At 53.8% G+C, this 13940-nt stretch overlaps 1 protein-coding gene across 7 annotated transcripts in view; it reads left to right on the top strand.

Annotated features, from left to right (window-relative positions):
* Window positions 1-13940, top strand: part of MARK2 (microtubule affinity regulating kinase 2) — a 128026-nt gene that overhangs the window by 112160 nt on the left and 1926 nt on the right. For 4 of the 7 annotated variants that reach the window (XM_054993366.1, XM_054993383.1, XM_054993417.1 and 1 more), the window contains exons 12-17: window positions 1180-1312; window positions 3175-3344; window positions 4050-4147; window positions 8141-8299; window positions 9465-9716; window positions 11689-11715. In XM_054993366.1, coding sequence (XP_054849341.1) covers window positions 1180-1312; window positions 3175-3344; window positions 4050-4147; window positions 8141-8299; window positions 9465-9716; window positions 11689-11715 — 839 coding nt within the window. The remainder of the gene's footprint in view (window positions 1-1179; window positions 1313-3174; window positions 3345-4049; window positions 4148-8140; window positions 8300-9464; window positions 9717-11688; window positions 11716-13940) is intronic. The other 3 variants (XM_054993400.1, XM_054993392.1, XM_054993408.1) reach the window with 3 other exon arrangements.

Genomic DNA, 13940 nt, shown 5'->3' with positions numbered 1-13940 from the left:
GACTCCAGGGTTGTTCACCTCTCTGAATACCATGCCACAGGCGTCTGCGGGTCCCTCCAAGCCTTCATTTGCAGCAGTTCCCCTCTACCGTGTCGAGCTCTTTCTTTGTCGTTCAAAGCCCCATCATGAAAAGGCTTTGGTATAAAGCTCCTGAGCGTATCTCAGCCCTCTGGAAATGAAACTCGGTGTGAAAGCGTACTTTCTACCATGCCACCTTTCCTGGCGACCACAGCAGCATCTTGACACGTTCGTCTCCCACTGCCATCTCTGCAGCTGGTGCTGTATTGCTTCCTGCCGCCAGGATTGTGTCTCTTTCTGTCTCCGTGTGGAAACAGACTGCCGTGGCACCAAAACTTTGGCATTCCCTCTCCTGGGAGATTAATCTTATCCCCCTTTATTGCTGTCTTTCATCAGTGGGTGAAGACTTTTTGGTTTTGTTTGCCATCTCCCCTCTCCCCAATAACTATTGTTGGCCCTTTTCCCTGTGCGGCCGTGTGTGTTTATTGAATTGTTTTTATACAATCATACATGTTGTTTCACATTTAAATTGTTTTTAAATGTTGTTTTAAATTGTTTTTTTCGTGTTTTAATGTTTGCTTCCTGGGGAACCCTATTTGGATAGAAGGGCAGCGTAACTGCTGTGTCTCTTCACCTCTCTCTAGCGAATGACTGTAATATGATTTGCATGAGGGGGGCAATACACTGGGGAACCAGTTCAGCTTTGGACTGGAAATTTTAGGCCTTTGGGCAGGGACTCTGCCGCTTCCGATCCAGTGTGCAGCACTTAGTTTATCTGAAACATCATACAAATGATGAAGGTTACATTGAATGAGCAGTCCCTGGTAGTACATTTGCCGGAACCCTCCGAAAAGCGTTTTTTATTGAGGCTCAAGGAGGGGGAGTCCCCTTCAACACAGTCCTCAGAGCATTCACCATCTGGGGTTCTTCCTCAACAGTTGGGAAGAGATTATATAATTTTAAGGTGTAGGGTTGGTGTCCTGTCGTCTGGTGACATTTTGTGACAAGACCGTGGCCATGACCTTCGAAAAGTATATTTCCATAGATGCTTGGGGGGGGGGGGCGGGTACTGAGGGCAGCACAGAGTGGGCGTGCCTTGCGGCGTGAGCCCCTATTCATAGGCCGAGCCCCCGTCCCACCTTCCGATGCCGTCTCTTTCAGCTCGACAACGACAGCATTACCCTGAAGCCACGACCCCAACCCGACCTCACCAACAGCACCGCCCCCTCCCCGTCACACAAGGTACAGCGCAGCGTATCGGCCAACCCCAAGCAGCGCCGCTTCAGCGACCAGGGTGAGTCCCCTGACATCTCCGGGGCAGCTTTTGAGGAGCGTTTGCCTCACGCTGGAGGGAAAGGGACAGAGAACGAGTGCAGGCCCACAAGGAAAATGCTGGTTTAAGTAAGGGACTGAGAATCAAATGGTCAGTGATACTGATGCTTTGGGATGTTGCGTACAGTTCTGGTCACTGCATCGTGAAAAGGGTACGGAGAGCTGGAAAAGGTGGAGGAAAGACCCAACAGCTAGGAGGCTCAGTTTAGGAAACACACACACACGTGAGGGGGTGGAGCCTGAGCAGGACATGATAGATTGTGGTAGATAAAGCAACAAGGCAGAGTCTCTGCTGATGGTTCATTTCTGCTGTCTGTTTTTGCTGATTTCCCCTCCTCTCCCCCCAGAATCTTGCAGCAGTCCTCAGACCCCCCCCCTCCCATACAGACCGAGGAGGTCTTCCTCCTCCAGAAGCAGCATTTCAGGGGCGCTTTGGGCTGCAAGGAGAGGGAGGGAGGGAGGCAGGAAAGTCACACTCCACGGACGGAAGTCCTTCATCAGCAAAGACTGGGATCTGAGCCAGTGCCTGGCATGGAGAAAGTGAATAATTTTTTCTCCCCCTCTCATAGTGCTAGAACTTGGGTGTCAAATAATAAAGTTGATGCACAGATAGACAAAATAAAGTTCTGGTTAACCTGCCTCATAATTCAAGTTCTCTGCCAGAAGGCACAGTGGTGGCTACTAGCATTAAAAGGGGGCTAGAAGCAAAGGTATCAAAAGGGGACTAGACAGATTCCTGGAAGTAGATAGGTCCGGGGGGGGGGGGGGGCTCCAGGGATAGCATGTATCAGAGCAGCAACAGCAAAGGGGGTAAAGAGCAGTGTGCAGGTATTGCTGTCTGCCCTGTGGGTGGGCTTCCCAGAAGCCCCTGTTTGGCCACAGGGAGATATAGAACGCTGGGACTAGTTGGGCCTCTGCTCAGGTCTAGCAGGGCCTTTCTAACATTCATATAAAATGTCTGTTGGGCATCATGAAGGAGACGCACCCATTAAGCAAATAAAATTGTATCCATTTTTTGATCCACATGCTTAACCCTCCCAAGTCACACTGGACAGCGAGAGTGTTGTGCACACAGACAGGTGATTGTGCAGAGCCTCCAAGTGGGGAATTTGAACACAGACCAGGCAATATGCAAGTTAGCCTGTTGATGGTCAAGTGTTCTGCATCACTCAGAAACTGTACACATCGTCCGGACAATGAGTGGAATCCCCCTGTTGGTGGTGCGTGCTTGTGAGCATTCTTCATGACATCCAGCGAATGCGTACAAATGTCCTCAGTTTGCATTCACCCACCAACTCAACATTAGCAACCGATCAGATGGATAGACACCGGTAGTATCTAGGTAGTTAAGACACCCTCACTAAAATGCGTTTGTGTTTTTAATTCTGCTTGCTGGGTTGGTGGTAGGTGGGGTGACGGCCTGACCAGGGGGGAGGCATAAGTGGGGATCCTGTGGGACAATGGATGAAGGTGCGAGGAACTAGAGGCCCCTTCTCGTTCCTCGCTGGTCTCCAGAGCAGCCCTGTTCTTTTTGTACATTTCAGTCTTTACGGACAACAGTGAGGGCTAGAATCATACCCTGTTCTTTTAAACAAAAAACCTCCTGCTCTGCATAGTTTGTAGTTGCAGCTTTTGAAGTTCCTCAGTTGGAATTTGATTCCACTTTCGGGGCTCAGAAAATTCTGGAGTGGTTTCGGTGACCCATTAAAGGGCGAGCTGACTCCTGCTCTGTGGCTGTGATGCCCTGGCTTGCCTGAGCAGGGGTGCACACAGCAGACTGCGCGCCCCTGTGCTGCTAACGCTTTGATCTCCTCCCTCCAACAGTACCAACCATCCCGACGTCCACCTCGTACTCCAAGAAAACGCAGGCAGCCAATGCGGAGAACAAGCGGCCCGAAGAGGAGCGGGACCGCAAGGCCAGCAGTACCGTCAAAGTGCCGGCCAGCCCGTTGCCCGGCCTTGAGAGGAAGAAGAGCACCCCCACCCCCTCCACAGTCAGTCCCTCCTTGCTGCTTGGGGATGTGGGTTCTCCGGTCTGGTCTTCGCTGTGTGATAAAATACGGCCAGCTCTTATAAGTATAGTTCGGGGGGGGGGGGGTCCACTTCTGGGTCAGAGAGCGGCTTCCAGGAAGTGTCTTTCCCAAGGTTCTCCTACGTGAGATTCTTTAACTTGGAGGTGTTAGAGATTGTACCTGGGACCTTCTCCGTGCAAAGCAAGGGGTTCGAGGCCACTGAGTTGCAGGCCCTGCGGGAGGAGGAACCAGCAGGCGATTCATGGGCTGACCCACACATGCGATGCGGAGCACAGGGTGGGTTAAGTGCAGCCATACGTCTGCCGCCCTGCATGGCCATCTGTCGGTTCAGAAATCTGGCAGAAGCACATTTTAAAGTGCTTTTCTGGTTTTTTTGCATGTCAGAAATGTTATATTTGTGCAGCAGGACTTTCTGTGTGTGCAAACGAAGGCTGAAATGTGCTGCTTGCAGCACAACTTAAAACCTTTAAGGAAGGAGGAAGGAACACCTTCCTTGGCGGTTTCAAGTTCTTTGGGGCCAAACTGGCAACTCTCCTCCCCCCTCCGCAAAAAAAAGACTAATCTCTAATCAAAGAGGTGCTGCTGCTGCCCGCTGCTGTTCGGTGGGATCTGAGGGGTCTGGGCTGAGGAAGGGTCCCGCTCACTGGCGTCTGTGTTCCCCTGCAGAACAGTGTCCTCTCGACCAGCACGAACCGGAGCCGCAATTCACCTATGCTGGAGCACACCAGCTTGGGCCAAAACTCCATCCAGAACGGCAAAGATAGGTATGGGAACTCGGGGTGGGGGAGTTCGGAGGCAGCGCTTTGCAGGGCCTTGGGTTTGAGGCAGCAGAGCGTCAACCAGTCTAGTTCAATATTTTAAAATTCTGCGTGGCGGAGAAATTCTGCGCCTGCGTGTGCCCATTCTGCAGGTCGCCGTCTACAGGCCGCCAAGCGTGGATTGCGGGCACGTGCCAGTTTGCACCCAGTTTGCTGCTTGTTCCTTCCCGTGGCCTTTGTAAGGGCCGGTCCTCTCTTTGCAGGGGGGGGGGCTGGGCTTTGTCCACTTCCCAGGCGAGCCCAGCTCAGTAGCCTCGGAAGCTGCTGTTTGCTGCCATGGGACTTAGAAGCCTGATATAGACAAAACTGGTCATTGCTTGCTAAAACCGTTCCTAAAATTGAGAGTGCAGCTCTGAAAGAGGGTTGCGTGTTCAAATGCTACCCTTCTCCCTGACACGCTAGTTTTCTGTGTGCCAAAGGCTCTGCAGTGTCGGGGAGTAGTTCTTCCCGCCTGCAAGCTAAAGCAGTGCAAAGGGTCATACCCCACAGATCTGTTAATGGCGGCGGTTTTCCCCTTGTGCATCACGATAAAGCTTCATGCGCCATGGGGGAAAAGAACACCATTGGCAGCATGCCTCTGTGGTGTCCAAAATGAAGACATTTTGCCAGATAATATTTGCCAAGGCCAAACCTTGAGGGCCAGTGGGCCGCAGGCTGATTCAAACAATACCAGCTAGATGAAGACACACACTCTCTGCAGTGGCCCCCACTGCTTTATGCCCAGTCTTGACCCATGGGTCTGTCTGGATCTGTATTGTCTGCCTGGAGGCAGCTGTCCAAGATTTCGGACAAGGAAGAGTCTTTCCATCACCTTGACCTGGATATGCCAGAGGCTGACCCTGGAGCCACCTTCCTGCCAATTTGGTGCTCGCCTCCTGAGCAGCCACCACCTTGGCTTCCCTAGATTCCCCCAATTTGAGTTCCTCTACTAAGCCCGCTTTAAATGGCTTTAGCAGTAATTCCCTGAAAGGTACAATGCAGTATCGGCATGCCTGCCACACTACAGTTCTCAGGATTTTTCAGAGGAAGCCTTGAGAATTATGGAGGCTGAAAACAAATACTAGTTTGGGGGCTAAGTATGCCCTTGGCCCTTTACCCAGCATTCAGGTGCTTGCTTAGTCATGGGCACCCATCCACCTCCCCCTTTCCCCACGTGAAAGAACAGAAACACGTCCCGGATGCGTTGTGATGAGGGCATAAGAATAGCAGAGCACCTCCGCATATTAAACGCACTGTGGTGGTAAACTCTGTGCCGATTGGTGTCAGAGCAGGATGAGGGATGGTTTGGGACCCTTCTCTTGTCCGGTCCATCAGCAGTGACTTGCGTTACACTCTCTGAATGGGGAGCGACAGCTTTCTCCAGGCTAGAGGCACCTCCAGGTAGAAACTGGCCTTTGCCTTCCCCTCTAGTTACCCCACCAAGCCCAGGCCTCCTTGCCCCAATCCTATCCACAGAGCATGCTCCCAGCTGCATTAAGTGTGGGAGCCATCCAGGACCGAGTAGCCAGCCCTTCCTCCCATCATTGCTCCCACACATACCCCGACTCACTGTGCTTGCAGATAAGTACAAGCCTCCATGTGCCGGTAGCGGCTGCGCAGGTTTAGCCTTGTAATGAGCCTCCCATACCTGTCGGCTCATAAAGGGGAGGTGCTCATGGAGGTAGGCCCTTCCGCTCCCCCCCCCCACACACACACACCCATTTTGTATACCATCCTGGGAGTGAGTGCCTCCTTTCCTAGGAAGCCCTCAAACAGCGTTTATGGGATGGCTGAAGGGCATTCAGATGTCCTTTTCCCGTGTCAGAAGAGAAGCAAAGCAAGGGCAAGGATTCATTCCCAGCAGCTTTCCTTGCGGGGATGCGGCTCTGTCCTCGTTCACACTGGAAACGGTAAACCTCTCTCCCGACCGGACCACTGCGTCTGTGCCGCTTCAGACCAGGAGAGAAGGCTTGTGGGATTGGACTTCCTCCACGATCCTTTCGCGACCCAGTCTTCGGTAGTGGTTGGTGCCAGACTGGGATCTAGGAGACCCGTGTTCGAATCCTCACTTTGCCATGAAGCTCTCACTTCATGAGCTCGTCCTGCTCTTTCAATCTAACTTACTTCACAGGATGGCTGTGAGAGTAAAATGGAGGAGGAGAAACCCATGTATGTTGCACTGAGTCCCTTGGAGGAAGGGAAGGATAACAATGTGCTAGACAGCTAGAAATAGGTATCTTTTTAAAAATGTCATATATACCCTGCCTTTCACTCCAGTGGGGATCCGAAGCGGCTTACATCATTCTCCTCGCCGCCATTTTTTTTCCTCACTGCAAACTCTGTGAGGTAGGTTAGGCTGAGAGGGTGTGACTGGCCCAAGGGTCACGCAGCCAGCTTCCGTAGCAGAGCGGGAAATGGAAGCTGGGTTGCCCAGACCCTACTCCGTCACTTTAGCCATTGCATCACACCAGCTGTCTTCTTCCCAGAAGCTTGCTGCACGTAGTAGCTTCCACATCAGAGGGAATGCTAGAGTGATAACATTCCCCTCTTACATGCAAGTGGTCTAACCACAGGGGATTTTGACGTATGGAGGAGCCTTCTATCAGAGTAGCCCCACCACCACCACCTGTAGTCTTCTGGGGCAGAGCTCCAGGCAGAGGGCCATCAGCCACAGCAACAACTGTGCTGAATTTAGCCCCCCAATGCAGGTCTGTTGTGTAGGGCCCCTGCTTCCACTCTGCCCCCACCCTATACATGCACAGTTCGAGGATTTGTCTCAGACTGAACCTCACCCCATGTTGCCTTTTGCTTGGGATGCGACCAAGGAGTGGCCCTGCGACCTGCCATTTCTCATTCATCTCACACATGCTCGCGCACATGTGCATTCCCCTGTTTTTCTTTCTGCCTGACAAACACGGCTTTGTCAGGATCTCCCATGGCCATGCATCCCCACCCTTCCACCTCCCCTCCATCCACATACATTCCTACCCTGCATTAAGGTTGTGCCTGCCCCATATACACATATACTGGGTTGTATATTGTATATTTGTTTCCCTCCCGGGATGTGAACATGCGGCTGTATCCGTGGTGAAAGGGCGGGAGGGGGAGAAATCTTGCTCTCCAAAGAGAAAGTGTGTCCAAAAGGTTAAGGTTTGTTGAATAAGGACAAATACAGCCCTCTTCAGTTAAATAATCCTTGTATTGGGTGGCCTGTGAGTTATCCAGGGCAGGAGGTGGTAGGTACATTTTGTCAGTTCCAGTCTGGCCTCCGCTGTCAGGCCTTATATTGGAGGAGGGAAGGAAAGGAAAGAGGAGGGCATCCCCCCCACACACACACACGTGCGCACACCCCTTTTCTTCCAGAAAGCACGAGTGGGGGTAAAGTGCAGAAAAATACTAGATAATCCAAAGTAGATAGTGGAAAGATTGATAGCAGGGAGGGGTGACTGCATTTGACGGGTTAGTTACAAATTAGCAAACCACCAATCGGATAGCTTGAAGACTCACCACCGCTCAGGGCTTTAGCCCCGACAAGGAAAGATAAAGCATATGAGGTGCTTGTTGCACGGCATCGCCTGCCTGAACTACTCAGCCCCCTTCACCTTGTGTTTAGCCAGGGCTGTGCCCCGCCTCTGCCATGTTAATAGGTAGGGGCAGTCGGTTGGCGGTACTGCAGGGCTTGTGAGTCTTGGGCAGCAGGAGTTGTTGGCCCCAAAGCTGTGGAAGGAGGGAAGGTGGAGGTTTTGAAGCAGCCTTCCTTGTCCCACTCATAGTCAAGGCTGCTCTGGGAGCATTGTGGATGGGAGGGGGTGATGGGGGTCTCCGTTTTAGCTGGGAGGACCTGTGAGGGGGCCGTTGGCACTGTTTGGGTCAGCTACGGATACAGCCGGCCGCCTCAGTCCCTTTCCTTTCCCCTCCCTTTAAATCTGTGCTTCTCCCTGCTTGTTTTTCCCCTCCTAGCCTAACCACTCCAGGCTCCAGGGCTTCCACTGCTTCAGCTTCAGCCGCCGTGAGCTCCGCGCGCCCGCGCCAGCACCAGAAATCCATGTCTGCCTCGGTGCACCCTTCCAAGCCCACGCTGCCCCCCTCCGACAGTAACTGTGAGGCGCAGCGACCCAGGCAAGTGGGCGGCTGAGCACCTCTCCGTGCCTCCAAATTGCCCCTCCTCCCTGTCTGGAGCCAGACCCTTGTGCCCTCCCCCAGAGCACCCGACCCAGGCCTGGAGGTGAGCGGCACAGTGGGTGACAGCCAGAGGCAGTGAACTTAAGGTACCTGTGAGGACCCAGTTCAAATTCTCTTCCAAAACACCCTGCAAACAGGATTAATGCCCTGGAGAATTGCAAAAGAGCTCCTCTTCTGGGCGTGGCAGCTGCAATAAGAGTACTGGGGGGCGGGGGAGGTCAGTGGGGAAGGACAGGAAGCGAGAACCAGCCTCCGGCACAGCCAGTGATTCCAGGGCTCTCCGATGCAGCTGAGTGGTTTTCTCTGCACCACTTAAAACACGGGCAAAGAGATCTTTGGCGCATCGTCTTCAGTGTCAGCAGCAGCAACGAGATCAAGGTTGCATCAGGCCCCTCCCCTTTCTGCAGGCCCCTCCCCTTTCTGCACCCCCTCTGGTGGTTGGCCTGTGCCTCAGTATTCATGGATAGTAGTGAACAGCAGAGGAAACCAGCGAAGGGGGCACTGGAGCCCCTCTTGGCAGTTGCCCTGGGAAGAAGGAGCCCTTTGCCCCCCCTCTCTCTCAGCTGGTGCCAGCAACCTTGGTCATCACCACCAGCCACTGACCAAGTCCAAGCACAGCCCCCCCCCCGCCCCCGATTTCTGAGGAGCGTGCCCGGCTTGAGGAGGAGGCTTTTGAGTGTGTGTTGGTTCCTCCTCCTCCTCCTGTGATGTTTCAGTTTCACTCGTGAGCTTTATTGGGAACGGCACCTTCACTTCAGGCCCCAGCTACGCTATGGAGGCAATCCAGTTGGAGGCCAGTTCAGTGTGGCTTCTCTTCCTCTTAAGGGACCCTGAGGTTTTGCTGCTTGGAGAGGCTGCGCAGAATCCCCAGGGCCCTTCCCTCCAACCGCTGTCTTCTTGTCCCTTGTAGAATTACAGTTCTCAGGATTCTCCAAGAAAAAGCTGAGCAAGTAAAACCGGTTGGGGGCCGTGCAGGCCTGGCCAGAGAGCTGCATTTCAGCCTGAGCCCCGTGGGGGTTGCCAGCTCCTGGATCGGCCTGCTCCTTGGGAAGCAGCCCCCCCCCCTGACCCGCCTTCTCTCTGCTCCTTTCCCACCCTGCAGCACTGCACCTCAGAGGGTCCCTGTTGCCTCCCCCTCAGCCCACAACATCAGCAGTGCCCTCCCAGAGCGCACCAACTTCCCCCGGGGAGTCTCCAGCCGCAGCACCTTCCACGCCGGGCAGCTCCGGCAGGTCCGGGACCAGCAGAACCTCCCCTACGGCCTCACGCCCGCCTCGCCCTCCGGGAACAGCCAAGGCAGGAGGGGCGCCTCGGGAAGCCTCTTTAGCAAGTTCACTTCCAAGTTCGTGCGCAGGTGAGATGGGAAGTGGCATGTGGGGAACCCTGTGGCTACCTTGATGGTGGAATGGCGGGTGGGGTCCTGTGCTCCTGCTCCTTAGCCCTGTTCGTATATACTGCTGCAGTTCCTTGCTGTTTAGTATAAATTCCAGGAAGTGTTGCTCATGGGGCAGTGCAGTTCCGATCAGCAGAGGGGAAGAGGGATGGATGAGAGGACCTCAACCCAAGCTCGATTTTCTTTAGAGTGATGGTTAGCATGCATGCGCTCCCTTGCGTGTGTATGTGGAATTGCTCCCCCTACAGTGCCCTAATCTCTCCCCTCCCCCCATTGTAACCACAGCTCAGTGTCTTGCACAACCTGTTTCTCCTGCCCCACCCCACCCCCACCGCTGCATGTATTAACCAAGGGCAGGAGTGTCAGCCGCTCTTCAGGGAGGGGCCTCCTTTCTGCAGCTGCATCTGGCGAGTTCAAGGCAGACTAGCCTCGTGAGTCAGCTTGGGCAGCATTCTTGCTGCAGTAGCAGACGGTGGGGAGAGAAAAACCCCATCCCCGTGCTTCTCAGCACTGATTCACGCAGCTTCTTGTGGAACTGAAGGGCAAAGGAGAGTCTCACATCATCTAGGGAGACAAGGAAGGAATGTGCAGCTAGCAAGGGACCCCGAGGGCAGTGGGTTCCAGCTTGAGATCTGGAATCGGGGTCAGTCGATCAAGGATCGGGTAGCCAGGGTTTGTTGGGGATGGAACAGAAGAGTGACAAGGGGAGACACACGTTAGACAAGGCTAACTAGGAGGGGTTGGCATTCTGAAGAACTCCCCAGGTACCCCCTGAAGTGTCAGTAAGCACACAGCCGCACTGCAGATTCAAGTGGTTGCCTTGTTCCTCTGCTCTTCCCGAGGACTCCTGGGTTTTGGGCCCGGCTGGGAAGCCCAGTGTCTATTTGCAGGACATGGAGGACTTCAGAATTGAATTGTGGCGCAAAGCACAGGGGCTTCCTTCCAAGGAGGCTGCTGCAGATTATTGCTTGTGGAGGGTGACAGTGCTCCAGCCGTCCTACTTGGGTCCTCCCGTGCGCAAATGTGGAGTCCAGAATTTCAGGGGGCAGGGAGGGGGCAGCCGCTGCTGCTGAGTTGCGGGAGGGGAGAGAGGAGAAAAGGGGGGGGTGACCCATGAGGTCTGCATCCTATTGAGTAGGGGTCAATGATTTAGTGGACTAGTGCAGAGATTTGGGGGTGGGTTATGTCCTTTGACCCCAGAAAGAGCTGAGCGAAGCCGCCATCTTCATGGGTGTGCTCCATCCTCTGTTCAAGCAGCACATTATAATGGGGGGGGGTGTTGGGGGAAGATGCACACCAAGCCCTGTAAATACCCTCTGGTATTCCAGTGGAGGGCGCCGGACCCCCCTGCCCCTCAAGGCAGCTTTTTGTGGATGTGATTTACTTTTTAAAAATACCTTCCCCCCCCCCCACAGTGGGGAGGAGGGTGGCATATCTTCTCGAAAGCCTTTTGTCTTTGATAAAGGGGGGGTTGATGTATGTTGGGGGGCATTCTGTACAGCCTAGCACCTCCTGCCCCACCCACCCCTTCTCTCTCTGCTGTAAATGTTACCCCTCCCACCTGCCAATCCTCCCCAGCCCCCCCCCCCCGATTTCTGTCCCCTGCTCTGTGGAGAGAGTCAGCAGGATTAGGGCAAACACTTTCCGGGCCCCTCTTCCTATCTTTGCTGCAGGTTAGCAGAAGTCTGGGCGGTGGGGAATCACCCGCACCCCACCCCCGCCCCTCAGTCCGGTCTCTGTCTGGAGCAAAGGTGGCAAAGGATGTGGGGGGGGGGTCCCCCCAGGAACATTGGAGTCAGGAGTCAAGCATTTTTATGTGACCCCCCCCAAAATTTGGGAGGGCGGTGGGGTCCCCGGCCTGCTCGTTCACTTTCACACTCCCCCGCTTGCTCAGCCACCCACCCACCGTTTTTTCCCCCTTTTTTTCTTTTAGAAATCTGTCTTTCAGGTTTGCCAGAAGGTAGGCGTTCATCACTCTGGTTTTGTTCTGTCCTCCTCCTGTTCGGTACTAACCTCCCTGCCGGCTTCCTTCTGCTCCCTCCCTCCCTCCCTCCCTCCTGGCTGCTAATGGTGTCTATGTGTGACTCCCCCCACCCCGGCCCCAAGGGACAGCGGTGACCTTGTGAGCTCCCTGCCCAGGGAGGGCGGAATGGGGGGGGGGACTCATTGGCTCAGGCCCTTCTGGGGGGTGGGGGGGAGGGCAGGGCTTGAAGGTCGCTTGCCGGCCCTGACCCTGGTGGGCCTCTGCAGCAGGAAACGCTGTGCCTTGAAAGGTGCTCTCCCTGTTCCCTGGTTCCCCAGGCTGGGCCTCTGCTTTTTCAGGAGGACCCTTCCTCCTTTCTCCCCCTCCCCTCATCTCATCCCCTTTCTCCCTGCATGGTGGCTGTCAGGAGGAGCTGGGCTGGCCTTGTGCTCTGTTGCTTGCAGCTGCCTTGAGGGCTCAGGGTGGGCAGGGAGTGGAGTGGAGTGGAGTGGGAAGGGGGGGCAGAGGTTTGGCAGTTTGCATGGCCCCCAAGTCTGGCACGCAAGGGAGGCTGCTTGGAGCACAGTTTGGAGGAGACCGGCCCTTTGCCTCATGGTGTTGGCGATTCCCCTGTCCTACACGGACTGTTTAAGGGCTGGTTCTCATGGATGTGGAAGCAACTCTGTATCTATTGAAATATGTGCAAATCTCTGCACATATTTAGATGAAGCTTCCAGTAATGAGGGGTGTGTATGTATTAAGAATCCCTGCCTTCTCTAGCCACTGATTTTTTTAAAATCCTGTTTGGGGGTATCTTATTTATTTATTTATTTATTTATTTATTTAAATGTATGCCCTGCCTTTCTGTCCCCGTAAAGGCCATCAGGGCGGCTAACAAATTAAAACACACACACATGACACACACAGTTGTGCCACCTCCCCATCCAATTGGCTAGAAGTCCTAGGGGTGGCCACTTTGCCCTGGCAAATCCATCTTTCTTTGCCTCTTTTATCTGTGGAACTGTTTGCTGTGAGATTGATTGAGGAGGGGACGTGTTTAAGGACAGGAGGATGTACAAGAGCAAAATCCCTCCCAGTTCTGTTCTGCTGCTTCAAAAGAGGGGGGCATTTCCTCCCTTGAGCTTTCCTCCTACTTCTGGGGGATTGTGTCAGGAGAAGTCTGCCCCCCTCTCCACCCCCAGGAGGCAGGAGTGGCTCCTAGGACGGGATTGAAAGAGGCATCAGTTCAGTGATGGCTGATTAGATGTGGATTTTAAAAAATGTGAATTATGTTGATGGTGAGTACTGCGCTTGGTCATGAATATCGGTAACAAACAGTTTCAGTGTTGGGTGTTTTTTTTTTATTAATATTCTTAAAACCACTCAAGACTGATTCAAAACCCAGTTGCTGTTAACCTTTTCTAAGAACCCAAATCCTATGATACAGCAGCGTTCATAAACAACTCCAGACATCGCAAAACATTCCAGCTTATAAAGCCGGAAAAGTAGGAATCATGACCAGGCAACTGTGTTTAGATTGCTGTCAAAGACTGCAGGGGCTGGACAAAGGCCCTGATCTCCACCCCACGCTCCATCGTGAACGCCCCTTGCCCATGGGGTCTGAGAGGTCTTGCCTTGTTTGGGGGGCAGGTGGCCTAAGGTTGGAGTGAGGGCATATTTAAGGGTGGGGAGAAGGGCAGAGGAACACACCCAGCGTGTGTTGGAACAGATTTTTGGTCCCATGTTAAAAGTGCCCTTCGCATCTGTTACCTTGGTAATCTTTTCAGCACCTGGCAAGATAGGCCAGAGCAGTAGATTTGGGAGGGAGGGCCTGGGAAGACAGTGGTTGGTTTAAGACCCAACTAGCCAGTTTGGGTGAGAACTAGGAGCTTCTTGGTTCACAGCTCAGCCTCTCCACCACTATGCCAGTTCTTCCCCCACCCCTTGCTTGGATATAGCTTCTGCTTGTGGGGCAGGATTGGGGGAGAGGTGCCACCTTGGGCTGTTTCATCCCATATTCAGGGCCAGATACCAGCTCTCTTTCCCTTTCCCCCACCATGGTGTCTGCAGTTGCATGCCAGTAGCCTGTTGACTCAGCAGCATGCCCTGATTACACCTTAGGCTATACCCTTCAGTGCCAGAGCCACACAGCCCACCCATCCCCATTTTTGAAGGAAAGGAGCTCAGGGGTAGGTGCTGCTAACTTGAGGGAACCTGACATC

The sequence above is a fragment of the Eublepharis macularius genome, chromosome 1 (genome assembly GCF_028583425.1).
Source record: "Eublepharis macularius isolate TG4126 chromosome 1, MPM_Emac_v1.0, whole genome shotgun sequence".
NCBI classification, from domain to species: domain Eukaryota; kingdom Metazoa; phylum Chordata; class Lepidosauria; order Squamata; family Eublepharidae; genus Eublepharis; species Eublepharis macularius.
The sequence above is the reverse complement of the archived record's forward strand: the minus strand, read 5'-3'. Positions and strand labels throughout refer to the sequence as shown.